The 24,962-nt window shown below is 37.2% G+C and overlaps 1 protein-coding gene across 17 annotated transcripts in view; it reads right to left on the bottom strand.

Moving 5' to 3' along the window:
* Positions 1 to 24,962, bottom strand: part of mark3a (MAP/microtubule affinity-regulating kinase 3a) — a 70,329-nt gene that overhangs the window by 38,892 nt on the left and 6,475 nt on the right. For all 17 annotated transcript variants that reach the window (XM_059353866.1, XM_059353869.1, XM_059353859.1 and 14 more), the window contains 6 exons: positions 23,476 to 23,658; positions 20,397 to 20,450; positions 6,577 to 6,625; positions 5,087 to 5,152; positions 1,716 to 1,782; positions 322 to 382 (listed from right to left, as the gene is read on the bottom strand). In XM_059353866.1, coding sequence (XP_059209849.1) covers positions 322 to 382; positions 1,716 to 1,782; positions 5,087 to 5,152; positions 6,577 to 6,625; positions 20,397 to 20,450; positions 23,476 to 23,658 — 480 coding nt within the window. The remainder of the gene's footprint in view (positions 1 to 321; positions 383 to 1,715; positions 1,783 to 5,086; positions 5,153 to 6,576; positions 6,626 to 20,396; positions 20,451 to 23,475; positions 23,659 to 24,962) is intronic.

Below are 24,962 nucleotides of genomic sequence, written 5' to 3'. Positions count from 1 at the left end.
TATATCCTATATATTATACTATATGGAGTTCTCACCCTAAATCTACATGTATATTCAATATAAAAATACTTTTTTAATCTCTAGATAGCACAGTGTCATTCAAACTTTGAGGTAATTTTTTATTTATTACTATATTTGTGTATGATTTTTTTGTATTTTAATAACTGTACAGCACTTTGGTCAACTGAGGTTGTTTTTAAATGTGCTCTATACATAAACTTTTACTTGACCAAGTGTTTTTTGTTCTAAATTCTGAACCTTCACTTGTTGCTTTTTGACTGAAGCTTCTGTCTGTAGTGTTGCTTCCAGCTCTGAACTCACCTTGAGGTCTCTGTGAACAATGTGCTTCTGGTGGCAGTACTGCACCGCCGATACAATCTGTAGAAGAAGAAAACAAGCGAGAGTTTAGTTCTCAGGCTGTGATAGAGGATGTGGTGGAGGAAGAGGAAGAAGAGGAGGAGGAGGAAGAGGAGGAAGAGGAGGAGCAGATGTGGTCGACTGACAGGAAGAATAAAACATAAAGCAGGTGTGGCTGAAGACACCAGGAGGGTTTTCTTCTGTGCAGCTCATTTATCTGTCTAACAGTAACCACGGCTACAGAAAGGCTGAGAGGGATTATCAACATCAGGGCGCTTTAAACATGTTCACTCTCTAGATTTACTTTGTTTTGCATGATCAGCTCTAAAGAGTTCAGTGTGGTGATGAAGCATTAACTAAACCATCCACACTTTGCAACTCTATGCAGAAAATGCAAATATTTCCATGCATCATAAATGGATAGATTGGTGATATTTCTAAGATGCAGTTTGTAGATTTTGGAGACAGAAAAAAAGTAAAGAAACTTTGATTTGACAATCACTGAACACATTTTCCCTCTTGATACTTCAGTCTCAAAAAGCCCTGAAACACTATTTTCTCCCCGTTTCCATGCAATAGTCCAGTAAAATTTAAGTTAACTTTTGAAATGTGCCAACAACAAAAAACCTCAGCTGGTTCAGAGCGAATTAACTGGGCTAGAGGGAGGTGCTACAGGTGAAACAAGGCTGTAATCTACCAGTAAAAACAGTAGAAGAAGCAGTAACCTTTGTTGTAGTCACAGTTGATTTGTTAACAGTTTTTGTCTCAGCAACAGAAATGCAATAAAAGTCTCGATTTGCAGATTTGGTCTCTCTAGAAGTTCTTAACCTTCTCAGAATTATTTCTTTATTTGTTAAGTAATGCTGCAAAATAGGGGGAAAGGCCTGTCACAAGTTCCCAGAGCCCAAAATAGTTTCTTTAAATTGACTAACCGTTCAAAATCCAACGATATTCAATTAACAGTAACTTATAAACAGAGAATAGCAGCAAATCTATAAATCTGAAGAGCTAGATCTGACAAATGTTTTAAAACAAACAAAGGTTTTTGCCGGTATATTTTGTGTTTTTGAAGTAACTGACAGCAACAGACGCAGTATGAAGAAATGTCCTGATTTGAAAATTTGATGTCTTCATTATCAGTATTTGGTCAGAAATCTTCCTCGATGACTTTGCACCATCACTGAGAAGTGAGCGATGAGGGGAAAAAACAGATTTATGTGGATTTTTGTCGGTCTTTAAGATTACAGAGACGATTCTGTCCCAGAAACGGGGACGGAGGAGGATGACCTGTCTGAAGTAGAGCCGGGAGCAGAGGTGTGAAACCAGAACACTGCAGGGGGAGAAAGCTGGGTAACTGTCTAAATTTAGCCCTGGCCTCTTTTTCCTTCATTCGTCCATGTGCAACCAGGTAGTCGAACACCTCTCCTGCAGAACAGAGAGAGAGGGAGAGAGAGAGAGCGAGAGAGAGAGGAGAGAGAGAGAGAGATGAGAGAGAGAGAGAGAGAGAGAGGAAGAGAGAGAGAGAGAGAGACGAGAGAGAGAGAGAGAGAGAGAGAGAGAGAGAGAGAGAGAGAGAGAGAGAGAGTAGAGAGAGAGAGAGAGAGAGAGAGAGAGAGAGAGAGAGAGGAGAGAGAGAGAGGAGGAAGAGCAATGAATGAGAAGTCAGAGAATAAAGAAAAGAGAAGGAACAAAAAGTGAATCACAACTTATAAGAATAAGCAGACAAAAATAACTTCACAATGAACTCTTCTGGAGCAGCTGGCCCGCGCCGCCACCCATGTGCATGGTTGGAGGGTGTTTGTTGACCATATTGAGGCGGCGCTGCTTCCTCCACACTGAGCCTCTCCTGGAGGCACAAAGCTGCTGCCCGAGCTCGGCCCCGGCGGCAGGCCCCACACTCCTGCACACTGCCAGCCAAAACGTGACGACGCTCGCTCGTGTGCTAATTGAACTCAAGCGCCTGGCGTGCACGTGTGTGTGTGTGTGTGTGTGTGTGTGTGTGTGCCCGTACTGTGGCGAAAAAGAGGAACTAAACAAAAACAACAAGCAACCCTAGCCCTCCCCCTCTTTCCCTGAATCCTCGAAGCCCTCCCACTCTCTCAGCGCTGACCTGCAGAGGCAGTCAGAGTGTACGATTCTGTACTTCAGAGCTCCAGAAAAGCAACAATTCGCCGGCGCTCTCTGACTCAGCTGCTAAAGACAGAATGTGGCAGATAACACTTTGCATGTCAGAGCGAAAGGGCACAGCGTGTGCTGTACATCTGTGTGAGATTAGGGAACAAAGCCGGAAAGAAGCAAGGAGATTGTAACCTTGGAATACATGCGGTTAAAAACAAATGTATAAAAAGGAAAAAAGCTACACATCTGGATCATGTTTGCAACATTTTCTGGCTGCAAGATACTCCTGATGATTAAAATAATGCTGAAGGAAACTTCACAGAGTTGCTCCTGTTTGAAAGCAATATCCCCTGATACGACACGCCTTTCGTCCTAATGTCCGCTCGCTGACAGCTTTTGAAGCTCGCCAACAAAAAACACAGATTAGAGGCAGATCTGCGTTAGCTTGTTGCTCGCTCCCGTGAGTGAAAATCGACATGCATGAACTGTTGAAAGATATCTAGCGTGCTAAATACAGATAAATATTATATATAATATATTTATCCATCTAAATACACCTTTCTTTGTGTATGTATCTGGTTACAATGTTTTAACGCCGACGGCTGTTAGTTTTAATATTAGTAAATTTTACTTATTGCATCGGTTTTTTTTTGTTTTTATTTCACATTTTTGGCAACGTAAACATGTTTCCTGTGCCAATAAGGTATAAAGGATGAAAAATAACACAAGTAAAAATAAAAGAATAGATACAGAAGAAAAACACAAATAAATGTCATTTCTATCTTTTTGCATTATTTATTTAATTTTCATTTTTAAATTTAGTTAAAAAACATTTTACATTTTTACATGTATTTATTTATTTGTAAATGTATTTATTTGGTCATTTTATTTCTATATGGGTTTATTTTTTATGAAATAAATAAAAACAGAAATACCTAAATAAATGTAAATATATATATATATAATTTCCATTTATTTGTTGCATGTATGCATCTATTTACGTATTTATTTTCGCATTATTAATCAATTAATTTATCCTTTTTTGTCCTTCATAATAAAACTTTGAATTGAATATGGACTTCACTGGAAGAGAACTTTCTGTTTATATAAATCTGGTTTCTTTTTACTGTATTTCTCTGCAGTTTGCAGGTCGAGAACGAGAACATTTCCTACCAGCCGGTGAGTTTGTATCGTCAATTTTCTTTGCATAACAAATCTTTTAACCGTATCGTGATTTAGTTACACAAGTTCCTGGAGAGATCTCTGCAGCCCTGGCTCACATGTCTGAGGGGATTCTGCCCTCAAATTCCACGAAAAATCGAAGCCAAACTGAGAGAAATATTAGATTTTATTCATTTAGGATCTAATGCAATTGGCCTGTGATCAGAGCTCCTATCTCGCTGCTAATGTGATTTGCTACTGAGCGAACAGGTCTTCACAATTTGTCGTCTCTTCGCCTGGCTCAGAGGTCCCAGTGTGACCTTTCCAAGAAATCAATGAGAAGATGTGTCGCCTTGTGAATGTGTGACGCTGCATTAAATGAGAAGCTTTGGAGAAAACTCCAAAAGTAAACTCACTGTTGTAACGATGACGGAGCTCCCACACTTAGAGAAACACTGAAGATTTATTTGCTTCTTTTTGTTGTTGTTGTTTTTGTTGTAATCTTGTTTGGGCTGCAAAGCTTTAAAGCTCTCTGACATCCAATTACATAACAGTGCAACAACAGTTTATGTCAGTTACCGAATCTTTGTACATATAAATCCAACACTTTCCTGGAAATGTTTTTCTAAAAATGTTGGTAACACTTTACAATAACATCTAAGTTATGTTTATAGATGGTTAATAAACCTTTATATTAACCACTTACAAAGTACTACAATTAGGTCTACATATTTAATCTTTATAGATGTTATACAACCTTTTTCTTAAAGCTATATAAATAATTTGGAAATCATAAACAAATGCTTAAAATAGTGTTTAAAATGTTATGAGTGCAACTATAAACCATTAATAAAAAGTCCATTGATGAACAAATATTAATTAGAATTGAATTGTTTGTTAATGGTAAAGTAACAATTAACTTACATTAATAAACTATCAATTTGCCATTTACAAATGATGATTTAACATTAATAAACTATCTATTTACCATTTATAAATGATGGCTATTGTAAAGTGTTACCAAAATGTTAATGGACACAAAGTCACCTGAGATGCTAATTTACCTTTACAGAACACACATTCACTGTACGAGTCATCTCTTAACACTTCATTATTCTGTAAACACCTCTCACATTTGTGTTCTTCTACATTTTTCCTCCCAGGTAGAAGTGGAGTCTGCAGACGATGTGCAGCTCCCAGTGTGTATGAATTATTAACGCACACATTTATCACATTTTGGTGTTAATAAATCATACTCGGGAGCAGCACACGGCGTGCAGACTTCTCCCGACTATATCTGGTATTCTGTACAGCAGCTGTTGTGGATGTTTTTCCACTTTTTTTGTTGTTTAGTTTAACAGTTTCATACACAGTCTACCTCGTTTCATGTTTATACTTCGGTGCAAGGACAGTAGCTTTACAGCAAGACAATGTTTTATTTCCGTCTCACCTCCACTGGCGTACTCCATCACCAGGTAGAGCGTCCTCTCCGTCTCGATCACTTCAAAAAGCTTGACTGAAGGGAGGGAGGGACACAGAAAGAGAAGAGAGGGAGATTATTATATATTCATGGATACAAATGCTAAAAATGTTTGCAAACAGGCACCTTAAGAGAGGGAGTGAAGGCATGTGTGTGTCTGTGTGTGAGTGTGAGTGTGTCGTGACCATGTAAGCAGAGCATCGAGCCAATCTGAGCAGCACTCAATATTTACTGTACAGTCCAAAAGCTTTTTTTTTTTACTGCAGCGCGTTCAGCACGGAGATATAAAAGAGGGATGTGTGATGAGCGGCTGAAGGCTGCACTGCTAAATATAGACGAGGTGGGATGGAAGACAATGAGGGAGAGATAGAGAGTGTCTGTGTGTGTGTGTGTGTGTGTGTGTGTGTGTGTAGGGGCTGGTTGAGCGCTTTACTATCACTGCTGGTAATTATAATCACATTTCTGCAGAGGAAATCATGGAGCGCGGGGGGAAAGGAAATTAAAAGTAATTAGCGGGGAATCCCGTCTCCAAAAACTCGCCATGGCAGGCTTGTCTGATGCACGCTCTGTGTGTGTGTATGTGTGTGTGTGTGTGTGTGTGTTTTATGACACATGCTTGTGTGTTTTGCATGTGCATAGTTTGAAGCTTCATTCATAATGTTGACATTCAAATTCTACATCAACAGTCGAATGCTGCAGTACTTCTGCACAGTTGCAGATAAAGATTAGGCTGCACTCATAATTATTATTATACTATTTGTAGAATTAGATTCCAGTGGCGGTCATGTATGATTGTTTCCGACTCCTGTGATCCAATTCATTGATTGTTATTGGATTATCTCCAATATAATTAAACTTGGTAGCACTTCATTTGTGGTGTAAAAATTACACCATTTATCACAGCCAGAACTGTCAAAAAAAAAGGAATTCATCATTAGATTTTTTTACTAACAGTCCTTGAACAAATCATGGGAGCCAAACATAAAATAAATGTCTTTGTTCTTCAGGTCTCATTCAAAATTTCCCCAAAAAAGGAACCATTGGCACCTAACAGATCCTGTTAAAACTAAACTAGATTCTTCACTCGGCTGAGACGAGACGTGACAAAACTTGAGTGAAACTGTGAAATTGCAGACTGTTTACACAGAGCTGAGGGGAGAGGACAAGAGGGGTTGGAAAAATGTAAATTCAATATGTATAGCATGTGGAGCATATCAGAGAATTTCTACTTGTTGTTTTTTTCTTGTTTTTTTCTAATGCATGTCATTATTACTGTGTTGTTCTGCACAAAAGACATTTTTGAGTTCTTCTTACCACTAGCCATGATTGAGCCAGAGTGAGTAAAATTTGACAGGTGCAAAATAATTACTGTCCTGAAACTACAGGTTAAGTCCAAAAAATTAATGTGAATGGAAGCTTTTTGTGCCAATACACTGTGTTCGTGTGTAAGACCCACTTACCTATATTGGGATGATTTAAAATCTTCATTATTCTAACTTCTCTGAAGAGCTGAAACAAGAGAGAGAAAAAGAAAAGTTTACTCTTTGGGTTTCATGATTCAAGGTTATATCGACTTTTCAACAAAGTACATTTTTGCATAAGTGACACTGTTTACTGCCCGTAAATCTTAATAAACACATTAACTTTGTCTCAAGGTGTAACCGTCTCTCTTTACAGTTTGAGCATACACCACAAAAAGAAGGAAAATTAGGGAAAGACATCACAGAACAAATATTTCTCAAAGTAGAATACTAAAGTGTTTCTTTAATTTTCACTGAAATTATTCAACAGCACTGGAGCTGCAATGCTTAGTCAATTAATAATTTAAAACATTTTTCAAGCAAAAATCCACCCAAAAAATGTGAGAATTTTGATGCTTTTGTTGGGACTTTTTGAGCTGCAATTTAAATGGACCTTTTTTTATGTGGATTGTGCACCAATATGACTGTGATGAACATACTTAGAAAGCTGCTTTCTTAAACAAATAACTTTGTTAATGAATATTTAACATTATACATACAATTTACTACACTGACAACCAATTCTGGAAATAATAACTGAGAAAATGAAGAATAAAAATACAATTAATGGCTACAAAAACACTAGTACTGTACATTCAGTATCAGTGAGTTGCTGACAATAATATCTATATATATATATATCTCTATCCATCTATCTATCTATATATATATATGTCTTACACTTTTTCTAAATCAAGCGAATCATCACTTTCTGCATTAGATGTTCTGTAATAAAAACGAATAATATTGGCGCATATGAAAACCATGTGTGTGTGTGTGAGCAATTCAAGAAATGATAACTGAGAATATAAAGAATAAAAATAAAATAAAAAGCTACAAAAACATCAGTATTATATGTTCAATGCCAGTCAGTAACTGATCATTTCAATAAATACAAAATTACATAGCAAACACCATTTCTTTATATCACCCCAAGCATCGTTTTCTACATTACATCTGTAAAAAAACAAACCTACTCTACTGATTTATTAAAGTGGCATTTCGGTGCCACAAAGCAATGATTCATTTATTATTTAATTTTAAATGGATGTTCAGATTTGTGCACACAGGTTACATAAATGTTTTAAATGGCAGTTGGTGGTTTCTTCCGTATTTGTGTCTGATATTTGCGTCACATTCCTGCTGATGAGGAAACACAATCATGTTCCCCCGGCAACGCCGCCGTTCCTCACAGGAGATCACCAGTTCACAAACCTGAACGCCACACTTTTGTCGAGGAAATGTGACGAACTCGTCGCAGCAGAAACCGAACCACGGCGGCAGGGTTCCCTGTAGCAGAGGCCTCGTTTTAAAGGAACACTCCACCATTTTTTCATATTAAAACATGTTATTCGGTCAAGTAAGACGAGTTGATACAGACCTCTTGCGTCTCAATGCGTGCACTCAATCGCCCTGGCGCGCGGCGCCACTTGGCTAGCACTTAGCTTAGCCCAGTTCATTCATTAGGATCCAAACAGATGGACAGTTAGAAGCGACCAAACTCCTCCACGTTTTCCCTATTTAAATACAGCTACACGAGCATATTATACGGCGCAGTAATATCATCACCCCTGAAAAATCTTCTCCCCTCAGGAGTGATGATATTACTGCGCCGAGTCGAAGTGCTCCCAAGTGCTATTCCGCCATACATTATAGTTCTCCTTTTTATCCGCTTAGAAAAGCGCCACGATTTATTTTGTGTCGCCATACTTGGTCGTTTAACTACTCGTGTAGCTGTATTTAAATAGGGGAAACGTGGAGGAGTTTGGTCGCTTCTAACTGTCCATCTGTTTGGATCCTAATGAATGAACTGGGCTAAGCTAAGTGCTAGCCAAGTGGCGCCGCGCGCCAGGGCGATTGAGTGCTCGCATTGAGACGCAAGAGGTCTGTATCAACTCGTCTTACTTGACCGAATAACATGTTTTAATATGAAAAAACGGTGGAGTGTTCCTTTAAAGCAGAGGAGAGGATCTGAGTAAAGTCAAACATGCACCGTCACATCTCCACCCTCTACTCTAATAACAAGACACTCAGTGGACACACGCTCTCCTCCACATCAGCATTCAGAGTGACCAGATGAGCAGATTTGTAACGGCCAAAAGTGCTTTTTAGTCTTCCGCTGCGCGAGGCACAAAAAGAACTGAGTGCTATTTATTATTGATCCGCTGTTAACTACACCTCGCCCTCTTCCCTCCCATGAAAATATAAAAAGGCATCAATGTTTCATGAGGCGGGAGTAGCCACAGTGTTGGCTTACCGACGAGCAAATCGTGAAGCTGTGCAGCCGGAAAAAAAACAAGAATACCTTCCCCTAAAAAAACAAACATGCAGCAGAATATAAATCTCAAGAGCACTTCAGATATCAGAGCTCAAAATGCTGCCTTCAGACTGTTTTTCTGTTTGGAAAAAAGATGAAATACACAATCACACATCAGGAAAAGAATCACATTTTTAAGCCGTAACCAGCAAATGCTGAACATTTTTATAGAATAAATTATTAAAACTATGAATTCTTCAACTGAATTGTTTTAGCAGCAGCATGTGATGTCTTTTTATAACCCTAAGCTTCACATTTTCTTCAGATAATAAATTTGTTTTCTTTTTTCTTAATTTCGCCCCTATCTTTTTCTTTTTTCTTTTAGGCCTCTGCAAACAGGGTTTCTCTGTATACTTCTTCTTTTATCTACATAGAAGATTAATATCGTTTCATAAAATGCCAAAAACTATTAAACGAAAGGTTATAGAGTTTAAAATTGTCTTAAAATTTAACTTAAAGTTTTAACTAAAAATATGTCTCAACTTAAAACAAAAATTGCACATTATTCATTTAATAATGATCCAAAACAAAGAAAACTGAGCAGTAAATAAATTATGTGCAGATAATTCAAAAGATTTTAACAAAAAAATGCAAATTATAATCTTAAATTGGGTGAGTTTTTACTATATTTGGTACATACGTTTTTATTTTTCATATTTTTTCTTTACGTTATTATTATTATCATCATATTTTATTTATGCATTTATTTTAATCTGTGCAATATAAATACATTTGATTTTACTTTTTCATAATGTTCCCATTACATGTCTCACCATTTATGTTACTGTACAAGAGTATGCAATAACAATTTGTTAAATGTGTAAAAAAAAAAAAAATTAAATTGATGGAAATATGTCAATTTATTTATTTATTTAAATCAAAAGAGAATTCCCCCCAAAATTCGGTGTGTTTAAATTTTTGGATTTTTGGCTGTGTTGTTCAGCCCTATTCTCTGCTGATGGGGATCCCTTTGTATTCTTCCGTTTGTCTCCAATGATAAAAATAAAATAGTTGTAAAGACATTAAGTCATTAAAACACCCAGATGCTGCAGTGAACGCCGGCTGTGGGAAGTTCAGAGACAATAAATCTCATTCCCTCTTTCAGGGACGTCTGAAGGGTTAATTATGAGCTCCAGACAGCAGGAGCCTCCAGGACCGAGTCGACCGGTTTGGAAGCCATGTTAACAAACGGAGCCAGGACGAGAAAGAGGAGGAGGAGGAGGAGAAGAGCCTGAGGTCTCCTCACTGTCATTACGCTGCGCCTGTGATCCCGTCATTATCCTGAAAATACTCTTCGGAGCGCTCACAAAGTACAGAGGAATAAATCTGAGCTGGTTCTCTGTGTGACGGACGAGAGTGGAACTTTATCTTTGTGATTACTGGAGAGAACCAGCGGCTCTGAACCAATAAGTTCATTAATACTTCAGTGTAAAGTTTCTATCCTACAGTCCCTTCCCGACACCTGGGTAGGGTTGAAAAACACAAAGACAGATTGTACGTGGAAACACTTTGTCGGGTATGTTATGCAGTAAACAGAATTAGTGGAAAAACACGAGATGATTCACCACATAATAGAACCATGAGGTCGCGGACGTAAACCTGCTGGTGATGCAGTCATACCACCGCGGTGATGCAGCGAAGAACTCCAGATTACACAATCGGTCTTGTGATCGATACAAAAGCAGCTTCAGGACAAATGACACACAGCTTCAGGGTGAAATCACACCTTCAGTTGGCTCGTTAGAGTCGAAAACCAAAACTTGTTTAAAATGCCTAGATTACAACTCATCTGAGGCTTGTGAAACAAAATCCCGAGGGCTCAACATGAGATCATTTACTGCATGTTCCTGTTAAACTTTCATCCCACCAGGTCAGAGACTTTAAGGTGAGTCACAACAAATCAGATTATAGCGGCATCAGCTAAGAACGATGGAGGTCTGTGCAACTTGCTGTCATTTTCCCCCCGGTGTTTATTTCAGTTAAGAGAAGAGAAAAATATCCAGACTGCTGGTTTTTCTGTAAAGCTCAGCTTTCTAAGCAAGAGAGAAACTTGCTTCTCAGTGCAGTTATTTGGTCTCTCCAAAGCTCCGGCGTTATTGCTCCCATCTGGACAAACAAATCAACCTGAGGGAACAAACACTGTGGTTTAAATTAACTGCTCCAATCACACACACACACACTTTTGGGCACTTTACAGAAAACTGGTTTGTTTCACACTCTTGAGGTTATGAGGCCACAAATAAAGGGAAGCCTCCGTATGATCGACCTGCAGACCTCAACAACACGACACAACCTCAGCACCGAGTTATGAGCGACTTCCAATTATCTCTTGCCAGGCTTTTTTATCTCATTGGTGTTTCATACCTACCCTAGTCCAGTAGTTCTCAACCTTTTTGAGTCGCGACCCCCAATTTAACATGCATGTTGTCTGCGACCCCCGCTCACTGAACAGAATCACACAGGCACAGTTCAGATCATACAAAAAAGAAACAAAATGACCAAAAAAAGACACAAAATGACTTAAAAAAGGCACAAAATGACCAAAAAAAGGCACAAAATGACCAAAAAAGACACAAAATCACTTAAAAAAGGCACAAAATGACAAAAAATTACACAAAATGACCAAAAAAGACACAAAATTACTAAAAAAAAAACACAAAATGACCAAAAAAGACATTAAATGACCAAAAAGACTTAAACACATGAACACTTTAACACAGTGGAGACAGGGCTGACTTCCAAAATGATTTGGCGACCCCCAGAAATCATCTCGCGACCCCAATTGGGGTCCCGACCCCAAGGTTGAGAATAGCTGCCCTAGTCAACCGCCTGAACAACCAAAACAGCCTAAAACTGTGATAAAAATAAAGCATTTGCACAAACTAGATCCTGTTAAGAACATTAAGTTCTGCTCCTCAGAGACGCTGTGAAGACATGATTGATTCTGCTGAGACCAACGGTCACGTGACAAATATTCACTGAGAATCTATTTACACAGAGCAGAGAGGAGAGGACAGGAGAGGCTGTAAATATGTAAATAGTTCAATATGTATAGCATGTGGAGACCCTTTTTTTTCGCGGTTGTAAAAGATTATGTAAACCAGAATATACATCATTAAATAAGTTAAGAATATGATGGTAGTTTTCAGTAACAGACAATTTGATACCCCACATTATAAAAAGAAAATCATAAAAATATATTTTTTAAAGTATAGCAGTGTTTATCAAATAACAACTTAAAGTAATTTTACAGATATTCATTTTTTTAAATATACAGATAACATACTCTACATGTTATATTTTTTCAAAATAAACATATCAGTAAATTACCACTTTTTTTTTTACTTAAATATGACCTGCCAATCTTTTTATTGTTTTTTTATGATTTATTTACATTTCTGAACATTACATTTTAAGTTTTACTGTATAAAAAAGCAATATAAATATAAAATGTATATTAAATTATAAATTATATTTATTTACTGATGTACAGATTATGTACAGATGGTTATATGGTAAATATTTGAATATTTGTAATGAATTTACCTTTTTTTTTTAAAAGAAAATGGCATTTGCACTTGTAGAAAAAGAAAAGAAAAACCCTGCAAAAATAATGTATTTATTTATTTAATTTTACACAGTGCTGTTGTATTCAAGTCACAACTCAAAAAAAGTATTGAGGCTCAATATTAGTCACTAATTAATGTTATTGTGTGATGAGATTCACCGACATTTTAGTTCCTTTCCCATGATGAAAGCTCTTACATTTAAATAAAAAAAGGTAAAATTAGCTGCTCACAAATATATTTTTCATGTTATATTAATCATATTTATGACGCACTGCGTAGTTTGTTAAAAAATGGTGCTATAAATGACGTGTGAGACTTTAATAATAGCTCTAAAACCACTTAATGAAAAGCCAAATCTCAGCACAGGGAACAGAGGTTGTTTACATTTAATCAAGTGTCACACTCCCTTCCCTGACCTTTGACCTGGACGACAACAAGACTCTCAGCGGGTTGGATCAGGACGCAGAGAGAGGAAGAAGAAGAAGAAGAAGAAGAAGAAAAGAGTGGGAGCTGAGAGCAGTTTGCCAGGAGCCAGTGACAGATGTGAATGTCGACTCAGCTCCTCCAAAGTATGAAGAACAGAGGCTGAAAATAAACATTTCGGCTTCAGAGACGATATCCCCCGCTATCAGCCTCTCGCCAATTCTCCCGGTTACATAAGAGGTCAGGTCGCAGTGGTGCCGGCTCTGATGCAGGTTGGCTGTTACAGCAGCACCAGCTCACAGGAAAGAGACGAGAGCAAAATAAACACCACATCCAGTCCTGCGAAACTCATCTGAACCTGAACGCAACATTTCAGACACAAACCCAAGTTCCCCAATGACGTCAAGTCTTAAAAACACCAGAAGAGTAAATGTTTTAAAGGATTAGGCTGACATGTTTCTCACCGCGAAAAACAAATTCAAAAGGCCCAGAATTAAGAGTTCCTACTCCTTTTTCGACACTCAAATTCAAGCACTTTCAATGAGCCCGATCTTATTCCTATGTAATGACATTTCACTGCAGTGAGAGCATTTCTTAAAACTTGAGCTCAGTGTATAAAATGAGCTGCTGTGACCTCTAGGATAATCACAGCCTCATGAAACTTTACAACCACAAACTAGAGACCCAGAGCATTCAGAGGATGTGCAGCTTCCCTGCGTATATTAACAATAAGGGGGTTCGTCAGCAGTTTATAGAACAGAAGTGATCGCCATCCAATCGCTGAAAACACAGAAATCTCCAAATTGTCAAAAGTTTTTTAACCCAAATCACAGCATGCACTGTAAAAAAAATCTGTTTAATTTACGGTAAAATACCGGCAGCTGTGGTTGCCAGAACTTCACCGTAAAAATTACAGTGAGTGGATTTTCTATTCTAAATTTAAATGTAAATATCAGCAAAAACTGTAATTTAGACTGAGTATTCCTGTTATTTTTAGGGCAATTGTGTCATTCATTCACACATCATGGTATTTCTCCATACATTTTGCATGAAAATGTTATATTTTTACAGCAAAACTGTGTTTCTTCCACTTTATGGCAGAAAAAAGTAAAAGTTTTGTGCTATTCTTTGATTTGATTTTGATTAATTAAAAGTGTCTAATATGGTGATATACAATTTTTTATTTTACGCCCTATTTCTGTTGTATTTGACAGTGTTTTACTGTTATTTCTACAAAGATTTTTAACAGTGTGGGTTTTTCTGTGTTGTTCCAAAGGTCTTGGTGTCTCGGTGCAACTGACATTACCAGGACAATATTGGCTTGTTGGCATCAGTGTATATGCTGTTTGATATGTGCCATTATGAAAACTTTCTTTACACAATATATAATGCAGAAAATGTTCAGCGTAATTTTTTCTCTCTCTCTTGTTTTAAAAAGTAATCAGCAATGACACTGAAAAGTAATGATGTTCATTTAGCCATTTATTCTTTATTTTCTCAGTTGTCATTTGTATAATTGCCAGACAATGTAACACATTGTTTGTACATGTGTAATAAATGTTAAGTACTTTTTGAGAACATTTTATATTTGAGAAAGTAGCTCTCCGGGGACATTTGCAGAGTGGGGGAAAAAAAATCACTGCACAATTCACAGAAAAAGGTCTATTTTCATTCCAGCTCCAAAAAAAAATTATATTATCGGCCACCATATCAGTTATCGCTGAATTTTCTACTCTAAAACCAGTATCGATTTGGTCTCAACACTCCTAAATCAGGCGGACTCTCATCTTAATATCATCTCTCATCTGATGCACTAATTATTATTGCTATACCCTGATTGTTTGTTTTTACTCTTCCTGTAAGTCGCTTTGGATAAAAGCGTCTGCTAAATGACTAAATGTAAATGTAATATAGAATTTTGAAGGGATTTATTTATTTGTTTTGCATTTTTTGCAATTCTTGGTTGACAACTAAAAATGTATGTAACAAATGGTATCAACCAAAAAATTGCTGAAACAACTGAAACAATCATCATACGTTAATTCAAAACTATTAATTAAACGATATGTGGTTTATGGGAGGTGATTTTCCACACTATAGCCCCTCAGACTGCAATTTCAAGCCACGATATTTATACATCTGTGGCGTTTCGCCTTCAGTCTGAACACACCAGAGGCGTGATGGAGGGCCAAGTGATCCGGCTCTGTAGCGCCTCAGAGGTCTGAACAGAGGCGTTAAATCTGTGAGACTCTTTAAGGCGGGATCAATGTGAACCGGAGGAGCCGGCAAGGCGGAAAATATAGGATGTACATTGTACAACCAACACTCAGTAAGAAAGGAAGTGGAGCATATCATCAGAAACACCCCTCTCACTTGCGATATATCGATATAAAATAAACGTATATCGATATATTTTTAAATACGATATGGAATAAGACCATATCGCATATATCGATATAGTTCAATTTCTTTTCTTTTATATATAAATGCTGCCCTTCCTAGGGTTTGTCATATTTAGTTCTTTTGCAATGTTCGTTATTCTTTTCTCATATAAATATATTTATTTCAGAAAAAGATTGGCCTATTTTAATTCATAGGCTAGTTTTATTCAAGATTTTTTTTTTTATTTAAATGGGCACTTTATTGAGCTTTGATTTATAAAAAAAAAAAAAAAAAAAAAAAAAGGTAATCCTGTTATGAAACGGTTTCAATGAAACTACTTGTGACATGTCATATTTGGCTTTGACTGAACATTTGCTCTCACTTTGCGATAAAAATATCAGGATATATATATTCAGCCTAAATATATCGGGATATGACTTTAGGTCCATATCACCCGGCCCTACTGGAGTCTGACAGTAACCGAATCCTGTTGCAGAACAACTTTGTTTGAGTTTGTTGACTCTCTACAGCGACAAACAGCACAACAGGCAATTCTTCCTCAAGTATTATTTTGAATATATTGTACACGTACTGCCGCTGCTCTGTTACACGTCACCATCGTCTCCTTACGACACTTTATAGAAGCACAGTATGAAAAGGGATTATGTCTTGTCCAGGGCCATACTACAGTCTTTATACTAAGATAACAGACTGTTGGAATTAGCTTCACATTTACAGGTGCATCTCAATAAATCAGAATATCATAGAAAAGTATATTTATGTCAGTAATCAAATTCAAAAAGTGGAAATAACACATTGTATAGATCCATTACATACAGAATGAAACATTTCATGTCTTAATTTATTTAATTTCTTCTAATTATAATGATTATGGCTTACATTAAATGAAGACCTAAAATTCAGTGTCTCAAAAAAAAATTTAATATTACAAAAGACCAATTAAAAAAAAAAAAAAGTTTAATATGGAAATGTTGGCCTCTGAAAAGTATGTCCATCTACATGACTCAATACTTGGTTGGGGCTGTTTGATTTGAACTATTGGAAATAGACTGTTCCATCTAGGGGTGTGCCATATTGTATCGCTCACAATAATATTGGTATATTTTTTTTATGGTTAAAAAAAATTGCATATCATGATATTGGCAACGTTCCTACTTCTTGATGTAGTGGTTAAAGTTGTTTTAATCACAAAAAGCTACTTACTCCCTGTCGCAAAACACATGCAGCTTTCAAAATAAGAGCACAGTGTGTTAAGAGAATCCACCACAGAATTTACAAGAAGACTGTCAAAATAAGATGCCTTAAATAAAACATACAAGAACCTTTATTCTCCTTTACAAAATGTCATTAAAATATGCCCCCGAAACCCCTAAATGGCTATTTTTATTATTTGCTCATACTCAAGAGTAAATTTTTTTGTATTTTTTGAGATTTGCGCTTCACACTACATTTTAGATTTTTAATTATTTATACAGACTAAATAAAAATCTTGTTTTTCTGTTGTTTGTTGTTGTTTTCTACATCTTTTTAAGTATTTCCTAATATCGTCAACAATATCGTTATCGCAAAAATAGCCTGCAATATCGTGATATTCTTGTAGAGGCATATCGCCCACCCCTAGTTCCATCATATTCTAATGTATTGAGATGCATTTGTACTGTACGGATTCCTTTCATCTTGCTCTCTGCATGAAGCAAATAACTGTGCTTGCTGAAAAAGCTGAACTACTCCTTTAACATGACACGAGTGACCCTTATAGATCAGAGCCAGGCTCAATTATTTAGCCACACATCCTGAAAATAAAACCACAAATCTAATGCATGCCAGGATTTCCTTCACCACTGAATATCCAACTTCTCAACCCCTTAAAGAAAAAACACAGAAAGTGAAGCCTATAAATAGACACATGTGACAGGAATGGGAACATTTAAAGTGTCACTTGTGAAAAAGTAAGTTTCTTTCATCAAGTGTGTTCCAGTTCCTTAAAATAAACATTAAAAGAAATCAAAATCCCTAGCGAGCAGGAGGAAAAAAAAAACAACCTGACAAATTCCTAAAAGTTTTTTTTTCCTTGACTGTGACAAAGCAGTAACCTAAAAACAACAAGGACCGCAGACAAAAGCCTCACGCTTTGTGTTTCCGTGAACAGCGCTGTCATGACTCAGTGTTTTTCTGTCAGCGTCGTGTCACAGCCAAACGCCAAAGGGCCCGGGCCTCTGAGATACAAAGGCCAGAATCAATGGAGCTTTGGAAAAACTGATGGAAAACCACTAGCCGATCGCTGAGAGGGACGAGGGAGAGAAGAGCCGAGCGGCGGGTGGCCCGGCTCAACATCAACACCCAACACATAATAATCACCAGCAGCAGCAGCCGCCACCGCCACCACGCCACGCTCTGCCCCGTCCCCTCAACTCCACTCTGTCTGATGAGCAAAAAAGCCTGCAGAGTCGATATCGCTCTGACGTCCCCGAAACCACTTCCAGGCCAAGAGACAGGGCCAAAATGTACAGATCTAAACAACCACGCACACAAACACACACACATACATGTCTTTGTGTAGTTGTGAGGACCACCACTTTCCCTAGCCCAACACACACATTTCAGGGTTTACCATCTCTGTTAGGACCTTCCCTGAAATTCATACAGATGATTAATTAAGGCCGTTAGAGGCTATCCTAGCATTTTCTTTGTGAGGACTGGAAAAAATGTCCTCACAACTACAAATGTCCTCACAATGTTGGTATTCTGCCATGGGTTGGTCCTCACAACTATATGAAGACAAACACACACATACATACATGTCTTTAATAGTTGTGAGGACCACCACTTCCCCTAGCCCAACACACACATTTCAGGGTTTACCATCTCTGTTAGGACCTTCCCTGAAATGCATACAGATGATTAATTAAGGCCTTTAGAGGCTATCCTAGCATTTTCTTTGTGAGGACTGGAAAAAATGTCCTCACAACTACAAATGTCCTCACAATGTTGGTATTCTGCCATGGGTTGGTCCTCACAACTATATGAAGACAAACACACACATACATACATGTCTTTAATAGTTGTGAGGACCACCACTTCCCCTAGCCCAACACACACATTTCAGGGTTTACCATCTCTGTTAGGACCTTCCCTGAAATTCATACAGATGATTAATTAAGGCCTTTAGAGGCTATCCTAGCATTTTCTTTGTGAGGACTGGAAAAAATGTCCTCACAACTACAAATGTCCTCACAATGTTGGTATTCTGCCAAGGGTTGGTCCTCACAACTATATGAAGACACACACACTATATGAAGACACACACACTATATGAAGGAAGACACACACACACACACACACACACACACACACACACACACACACACACACACACACACACACACACACACACACACACACACACACACACACACACACACACACACACACACACACACACACACACACACACACACACACACACACACACACACACACACACACACACACACACACACACACACACACACACACACACACACACACACACACACAATGGGCAGCTCGTTCTCAGCTCAATGACTTGAAAGTGAAACTGCTTTTCACCAGAAAGCAACAAATAAAAAGGGGGGGGGCATTCACTCCCAGCATTTTGGAAATTAGCATTTTAAAAGCAAACCCGCTTCCTGATTTGGTTGATTTAACAAGCAAAACTAAACTGTCACTCCCAGCTGCACGACGACAACGCAGCTTGAGCTGGAAAATGTAGAGGGGGGAAAAAAACACGTTCAGTTTCTCTTGGAGGCTAATAAATGGAAAAAATAATTAAATTAATCAGTTTTCAGCAACCAGAGTTTATACAGACAACTCTGTATCTTTAAAACCCTCATGTGGTGGCAAAAATATTTTTAAATTACTCACCAGTCGATACCATGTTATTTTACAGAATTTATTTACAAAATATGGCAAATATCTGTGTTGAAAAAAATATATCTATATAGAATAACTATTTTTTTACTTCAATATGATGGTGTTTGGCAACCTTTCTTGCCAGAATTTACAATTTCTTTTTACATTTTTTCAACATGAAATTTAAAGTTTTACTGTAAGAACACAGAGAGATACCTACATTTTATTTCCAGCAACGTGACATGCAATTTTACATAGAATTCACTGTAATAAACATTGAAGACAATTTAGCAATTGAATAATACTGTAAAAAAATATATTTAACAATATAAAGTATATATATTTTTTTTAATTAATTTACAGACTTCAATTTCAGTTTTATGGTTAATATGTGTATTAAAAGCAATTTACCTTTTTTATTATTATTAATGGCATTTGCATTCAATGTCGTAAAAAATGGGAAAATCTTGTAAAATAATACAGTAAAAAAAATTTTACAGTGTAGGGGAAGGGTTAGGATTAGACTAAAACCACTACAAAAGAAGGCAAAGGGGGGAAAAATTTATGAAAATAATAGTTCCGTGCCTCCACGTGGAAGAATTGAACCGAAGGGTTTAAGCCTTTAAATGGTTTTTATTTCATGTTTATCTGCTACTTGGAAAACGTTGAAATTCTGTGCAGTTTTTTAAGAAAACTCAGGTTTTAGAGGGTTTATTTAGGCGGACGTGGGTCTTAATGGGTTAAGTAACATTTGAATGCAGGACTTTTACTTTACAGCAGTATTTTTACACTGGTAGTGCTACTTTTTCTTAAGTAAAAAAGGGTCTGAGTTGATCTTCCACCACTGACGGACACAATCCTCTTTTTAGGCCCCAGGTTAGATTTTAAGAAGCTTTACAGTCCACAGTTTTCATTTATAATCTAAGTGGGACAGTGGATGTGGAGCCGATTCATCTCCTCCGCTGCAAAAGCTTCCCACTAAAATAATAAAAGCTCTTAACTCTATATGGAGAGCACATGCTCCGTCCCAGCATGCCCCGCTTCCCATTTACACAATTAATACTCAATCTGTTGTGCTTCATGAATTCATAAATGAATTCTGCCACAGTGTGAGAGTACAACAGCAGAAAGAGAGAGAGGGGGGGGGGTTAAATTACCTTCTGAAGGCTGTTTGGGTTCAGCTGCGTCTTGTCTATTATCTTAATTGCCACCTGCAGAGAGAGAGAGAGAGAGAAAAAAAAACAGAATTGAAACTGAGTTAAATAGGACGTAACTGAAGAGAATTGTGAAAAAGAGGAAGTGGAATATGAAAATCAATCAAAAAAAGCAAAAGAGACAACCACACAGAGAAGGAAACTGAATTCATTTCTTCAGTGATAAACACTTTGGAGTCAATGTGAGAACAGTTTCAACTTCCTCCTCCTCCAGGGAAAGAAACAAGCTGCCAAATAATTAACAACAGGATCGGGAGGGAGCAGCCATCGTTTCGTTAAGATGTCGTACGGCGTGTCGAGGAGACACTCGCTCTTTCTGCTCATCAATTATGAACAAATCAGACGCTCGGCAGCAGCAGCAGCTCGACCCTGAAAACATCCATTACTGCCAACAAGCTTTAGGGCGATGAATCTGTCGGGGCGAGGAGCGACGTCTGAAACTCGCCTGATGCAGAGATCAAACTAATAACTTTATCATACCTTTCTTAAACAAATATAAGAAAGTTTTCATGTGAAATCCTTTTCTTGAACTCATGAAAAGAAGTTGCCATCCAAGAAGAAAAAATTGGCAAAATTCTGAATGAATCAGGAACTGTCTGAGCAAAGAATAAGCAAACAGTCTGTGTAGCTCCACCATTTATCTCTAATTTGTATACATAATTTGTATTTATTTTTCAACGTCTGAAACTCGCCTGATGCAGAGATCAAACTAATAACTTTATCATACCTTTCTTAAACTAAATATAAGAAAGTTTTCATGTGAAATCCTTTTCTTGAACTCATGAAAAGAATTTGCCATCCAAGAAGAAAAATTTGGCAAAATTCTGAATGAATCAGGAACTGTCTGAGCAAAGAATAAGCAAACAACACTACGGATTTCACAGGAAATTAAACGCCAGCTTTTGACACTTGTCTCACTTCAAATTTTGGTGGGTACAAAAGAAGGACTGAGATGTATTTTGTAATCCAAACTGGATTCCAGCCCAGCAGTGTCACTCCCCGCCAAAATCACAGCGCGGAGCTCAGACGGAGCGATGTGTAAAACCTGAAGTGAAACTTCAGACTTGTTGTTGTCTTAAAAAAGGAGCTGCAAACTCAATCATTTATGGTTTCAATGAACAGTTTCTGAAGTCCTAGTGTAGTGTCGTGGTTTAACTGAAGGAAATGTACCTTCTACTGAATTTCTTCACTCGTTAAACCTTTGAGCATGCACAGGGTCAAGTTTAATGGCAACACCGCTGTAAAATATCAGTAAATGTGCCAACGTTTAGGCTCACAAAGCACATACACACCAGAGGCTCCGAGTACTTATTGTCTTATCTTGCATATGTTTTCACTTTGTCCTTCTAGCAAATCCTTTTTGCAATTGTTACAGAAATGGAAATCTCAGCAGCAGCAGCACATACGAATCTCACTTTTCACTTAAAATTAGCTGATTTTGAAGTGGCAGCATCAAAATTGGCACGGTTTCCCTTTAATTCAGGCTTTGTCAAGCCGATCCATGAAAGAGTGGCTGTGGCTGCAGGAGCACAGCTGACACAACAAGTCACCTGAGTGGAGACAGTTCAGGTGACTGCATGAGTCCAGTCAGGTGCTTCTGCTCTGCAGCCACACTGACCCTTTTGTGCATGATTCATTTTGACACCCCTGCTTAAATGTGTTGCATTTTTATTTTAAAAGGTGTAAATTTTTATGTTTTTATCTTACAAGTGCCTTAATGCCAAGTTCACACTTAATTACTTTCCATTTCTGAGGCAAACCAGCAGCTCGGTGCTCCCGTATCGGCGCTCAAATGCTTTGAGAGAACCGTTTAAATCCTCACAGACCAGAGGTGGAATGTAACTAAGTACATTTACTCAACAACTGCACTAAAACAACATTTTAGAAGCAATTTATAGTACTTTTTATTCCACTACATTTAGCTGATAGCTTTAGGTACTTTTGAGGACGGAGATTTAACATGAAAAAGGGCATTAACGCAACCAATTCATGAGGAAGAGATTGCTCAGATCTCATGTCTACATTATAATTTACCTCCTTTATTAATATTTCTCCAAAGCATCCGATTATTCTTTACCATATTTCTACAATTGCTGTTTTTTTAACCTGGTTAAATGAATCAGAGTTTCTCAGAATAAGAGCTGAATTTCAGATTTCCCTGCATATAAAAGCAGCGTATAAAAGTAGTTATGAAGCTAAGGCTATCTCCCTTTCAACATTGTTAGCCAGAAAGTTAATTCTACAGTTTTGGAAATCTGAAAGGGCTCCTACGTTTGAAATGTGGTTGAGAGAGCTGGGAAATGTTTTACACTTGGAGAAAATCAGGTACATCATATCTACTAAAGAGGATATCTTTTTTAAAATATGGCAACCTTTTCTTGATTTCATGTCTAAAAACTGAATTAGTGTTATTCTATTGCTGTGCCATTTATGTTATACCCTTGTTTTGTTTGTCTAATGTCAAAAACTCTGTCAAAAAAAACAAAACATATTGTTCTGTATAGCTCCACCATTTATCTCTAATTTGTATACGGGTCAGTGACAAATAAGGATTGGCAAGATGTCAAATTGTGTAACCACAAAAAAAAGATAAATATTAAATACTTCATCCACCTACATTGTATTTAAGTGGACTTATACATATAATTACTTCATTATAAAAACATCAAATTAATTGTTTTGGAGTATTTCTACATTCACACATTATGTCAATATTGAGCAGAACATATTCTAAATACAACAATTTTTTTCCAAAGTTTTGACAAATTATGTAAAATGTGTTATATATTATAGTGTTGCAATGTAAACATGGATTGTATTTTTTTTCTCATTTTAGTTCACATTTATTTTCCTGTATATAATCAGATTTTTATAGGGAAAATTTCTGGTTACACCAACTGACACTGGGTTGGATCACGTCATTGACCCATACATCATTTGTATATATTTTTCTGTTATGAAAACAATAAAAATAAATACACAAAAAAAAAAAAAAAAAAAAAAAGCAGCGCGTCTGTCTCACCTCTCTGCCGGTGAGGATGTGTCGGGCCAGTTTGACCTTGGCGAAGTTGCCCTTGCCGATGGTTTTGAGCAGCCGGTAGTTGCCGACGTGAGGTTGCTGCGGCTCCTCGGAGCTGCGGGATCGGACGCCGGTCCGGGCGGAGCGCGTGCCGATCTCCTGACGGCCATTACTGTGAGACGTGTGCTGCGGGGAGAGAAAAAAAAGAGCCATTACTTAAGTGCCGGTTATCGAATCGTACATTCTGTGAAACAGCTCCATGTATCAGCTGTGACTCATGTTGACCCCGGTGTGACGGATCCACTTAGACTCTGCAGGAAATAAACGATATTTATAGTTCTGCAGGGAAGCTTTTCTTCCACAGGTCACAGATGGCTGATACACTCAGTGTTGTACAGGCAGTTTAATCATTTCGTCAACCAAATATCACAGCAAGGTGTTGAATTAACTGCAAGCAAATTAATACAGAACTGCAGAGGACATTAGATCCCTAAATCCAGGTTAAAAACTGCAATATAACGCAATACTTTATTAATATGCATTTTCAGAATTTGCGCCAGTTCTTGTGCTGAAAATTGGAAATAATGTTAAATGTTGCAAGAACAATATTACTAATACAGTTAACCAACTGCAATATGGAGTGCAATGTCAAAACTGTAGGGATTTGCAATATTTGTGTCAATAAATAAACATAAACGTGTCCTCAGTTCTGCCTTTGTGCTGCTAAAACACAATAAAATGCTGAATTTAAAAAATATATATATATATTATATTTTGTTTATTAAAATCATTATTTTATTGAACACATTTAACACGAAACTACACAGAGGGCACCAATACAAAAAAAGGAAAAAAAGTAGAAAAGTAAAGATCAGTAGAAATCAGCACTTTGAGATCTAAACATCAGTTTCAACTAACTAAAAAAAAATCCCAGAGGGAAATATCACAGTCTTGTTTACGAGAAAGTTGAGGACAAAAACAATATTTTGTGCTCCCTGGGTTTGGAATGTGCTGCACAAATAAACCTGCCTTTTTCTTTACGATAAGTCAATTAAATGTTTAATCATTTCATCAATGACAATAGTGCAACAGTTTAAAACCAGAAGATCTTCAGTTTATCATCATGTAGAACCACAAAAAGTGCAAAATCCTCCCATTTAAAAGAATGCAAACATTTAATTTTTTGCATTGTTTTCTTGAAAAATGTGTCCAATACCAAAATTGTTGTAGTTTAACTCTAATTTAATATTTTTTTCAGCCGTTTCAACATTCATATGAATTTAAATCCTGAAGATTATCAGTGAATGAACATTTTCTGCTGTTTATGTGTGATTTCTGATTAAAATAAACTTCAAATCTTCCACCCAGAATGCAGTGAAGGGACTCGTCCAGTCTGTGGCTGCCACATATTAATGAAGGTCACATTGACGCACAACTCAATTGAAAAAATGTGACCTGGTTGAAGAGCAGAAATCTGTATCTCAGCCTGT

This window comes from Centropristis striata, chromosome 16 (genome assembly GCF_030273125.1).
Source record: "Centropristis striata isolate RG_2023a ecotype Rhode Island chromosome 16, C.striata_1.0, whole genome shotgun sequence".
Lineage (NCBI taxonomy): Eukaryota > Metazoa > Chordata > Actinopteri > Perciformes > Serranidae > Centropristis > Centropristis striata.
Note: the sequence above shows the minus strand (reverse complement) of the source record. Positions and strands in the feature narration are given on the sequence as shown.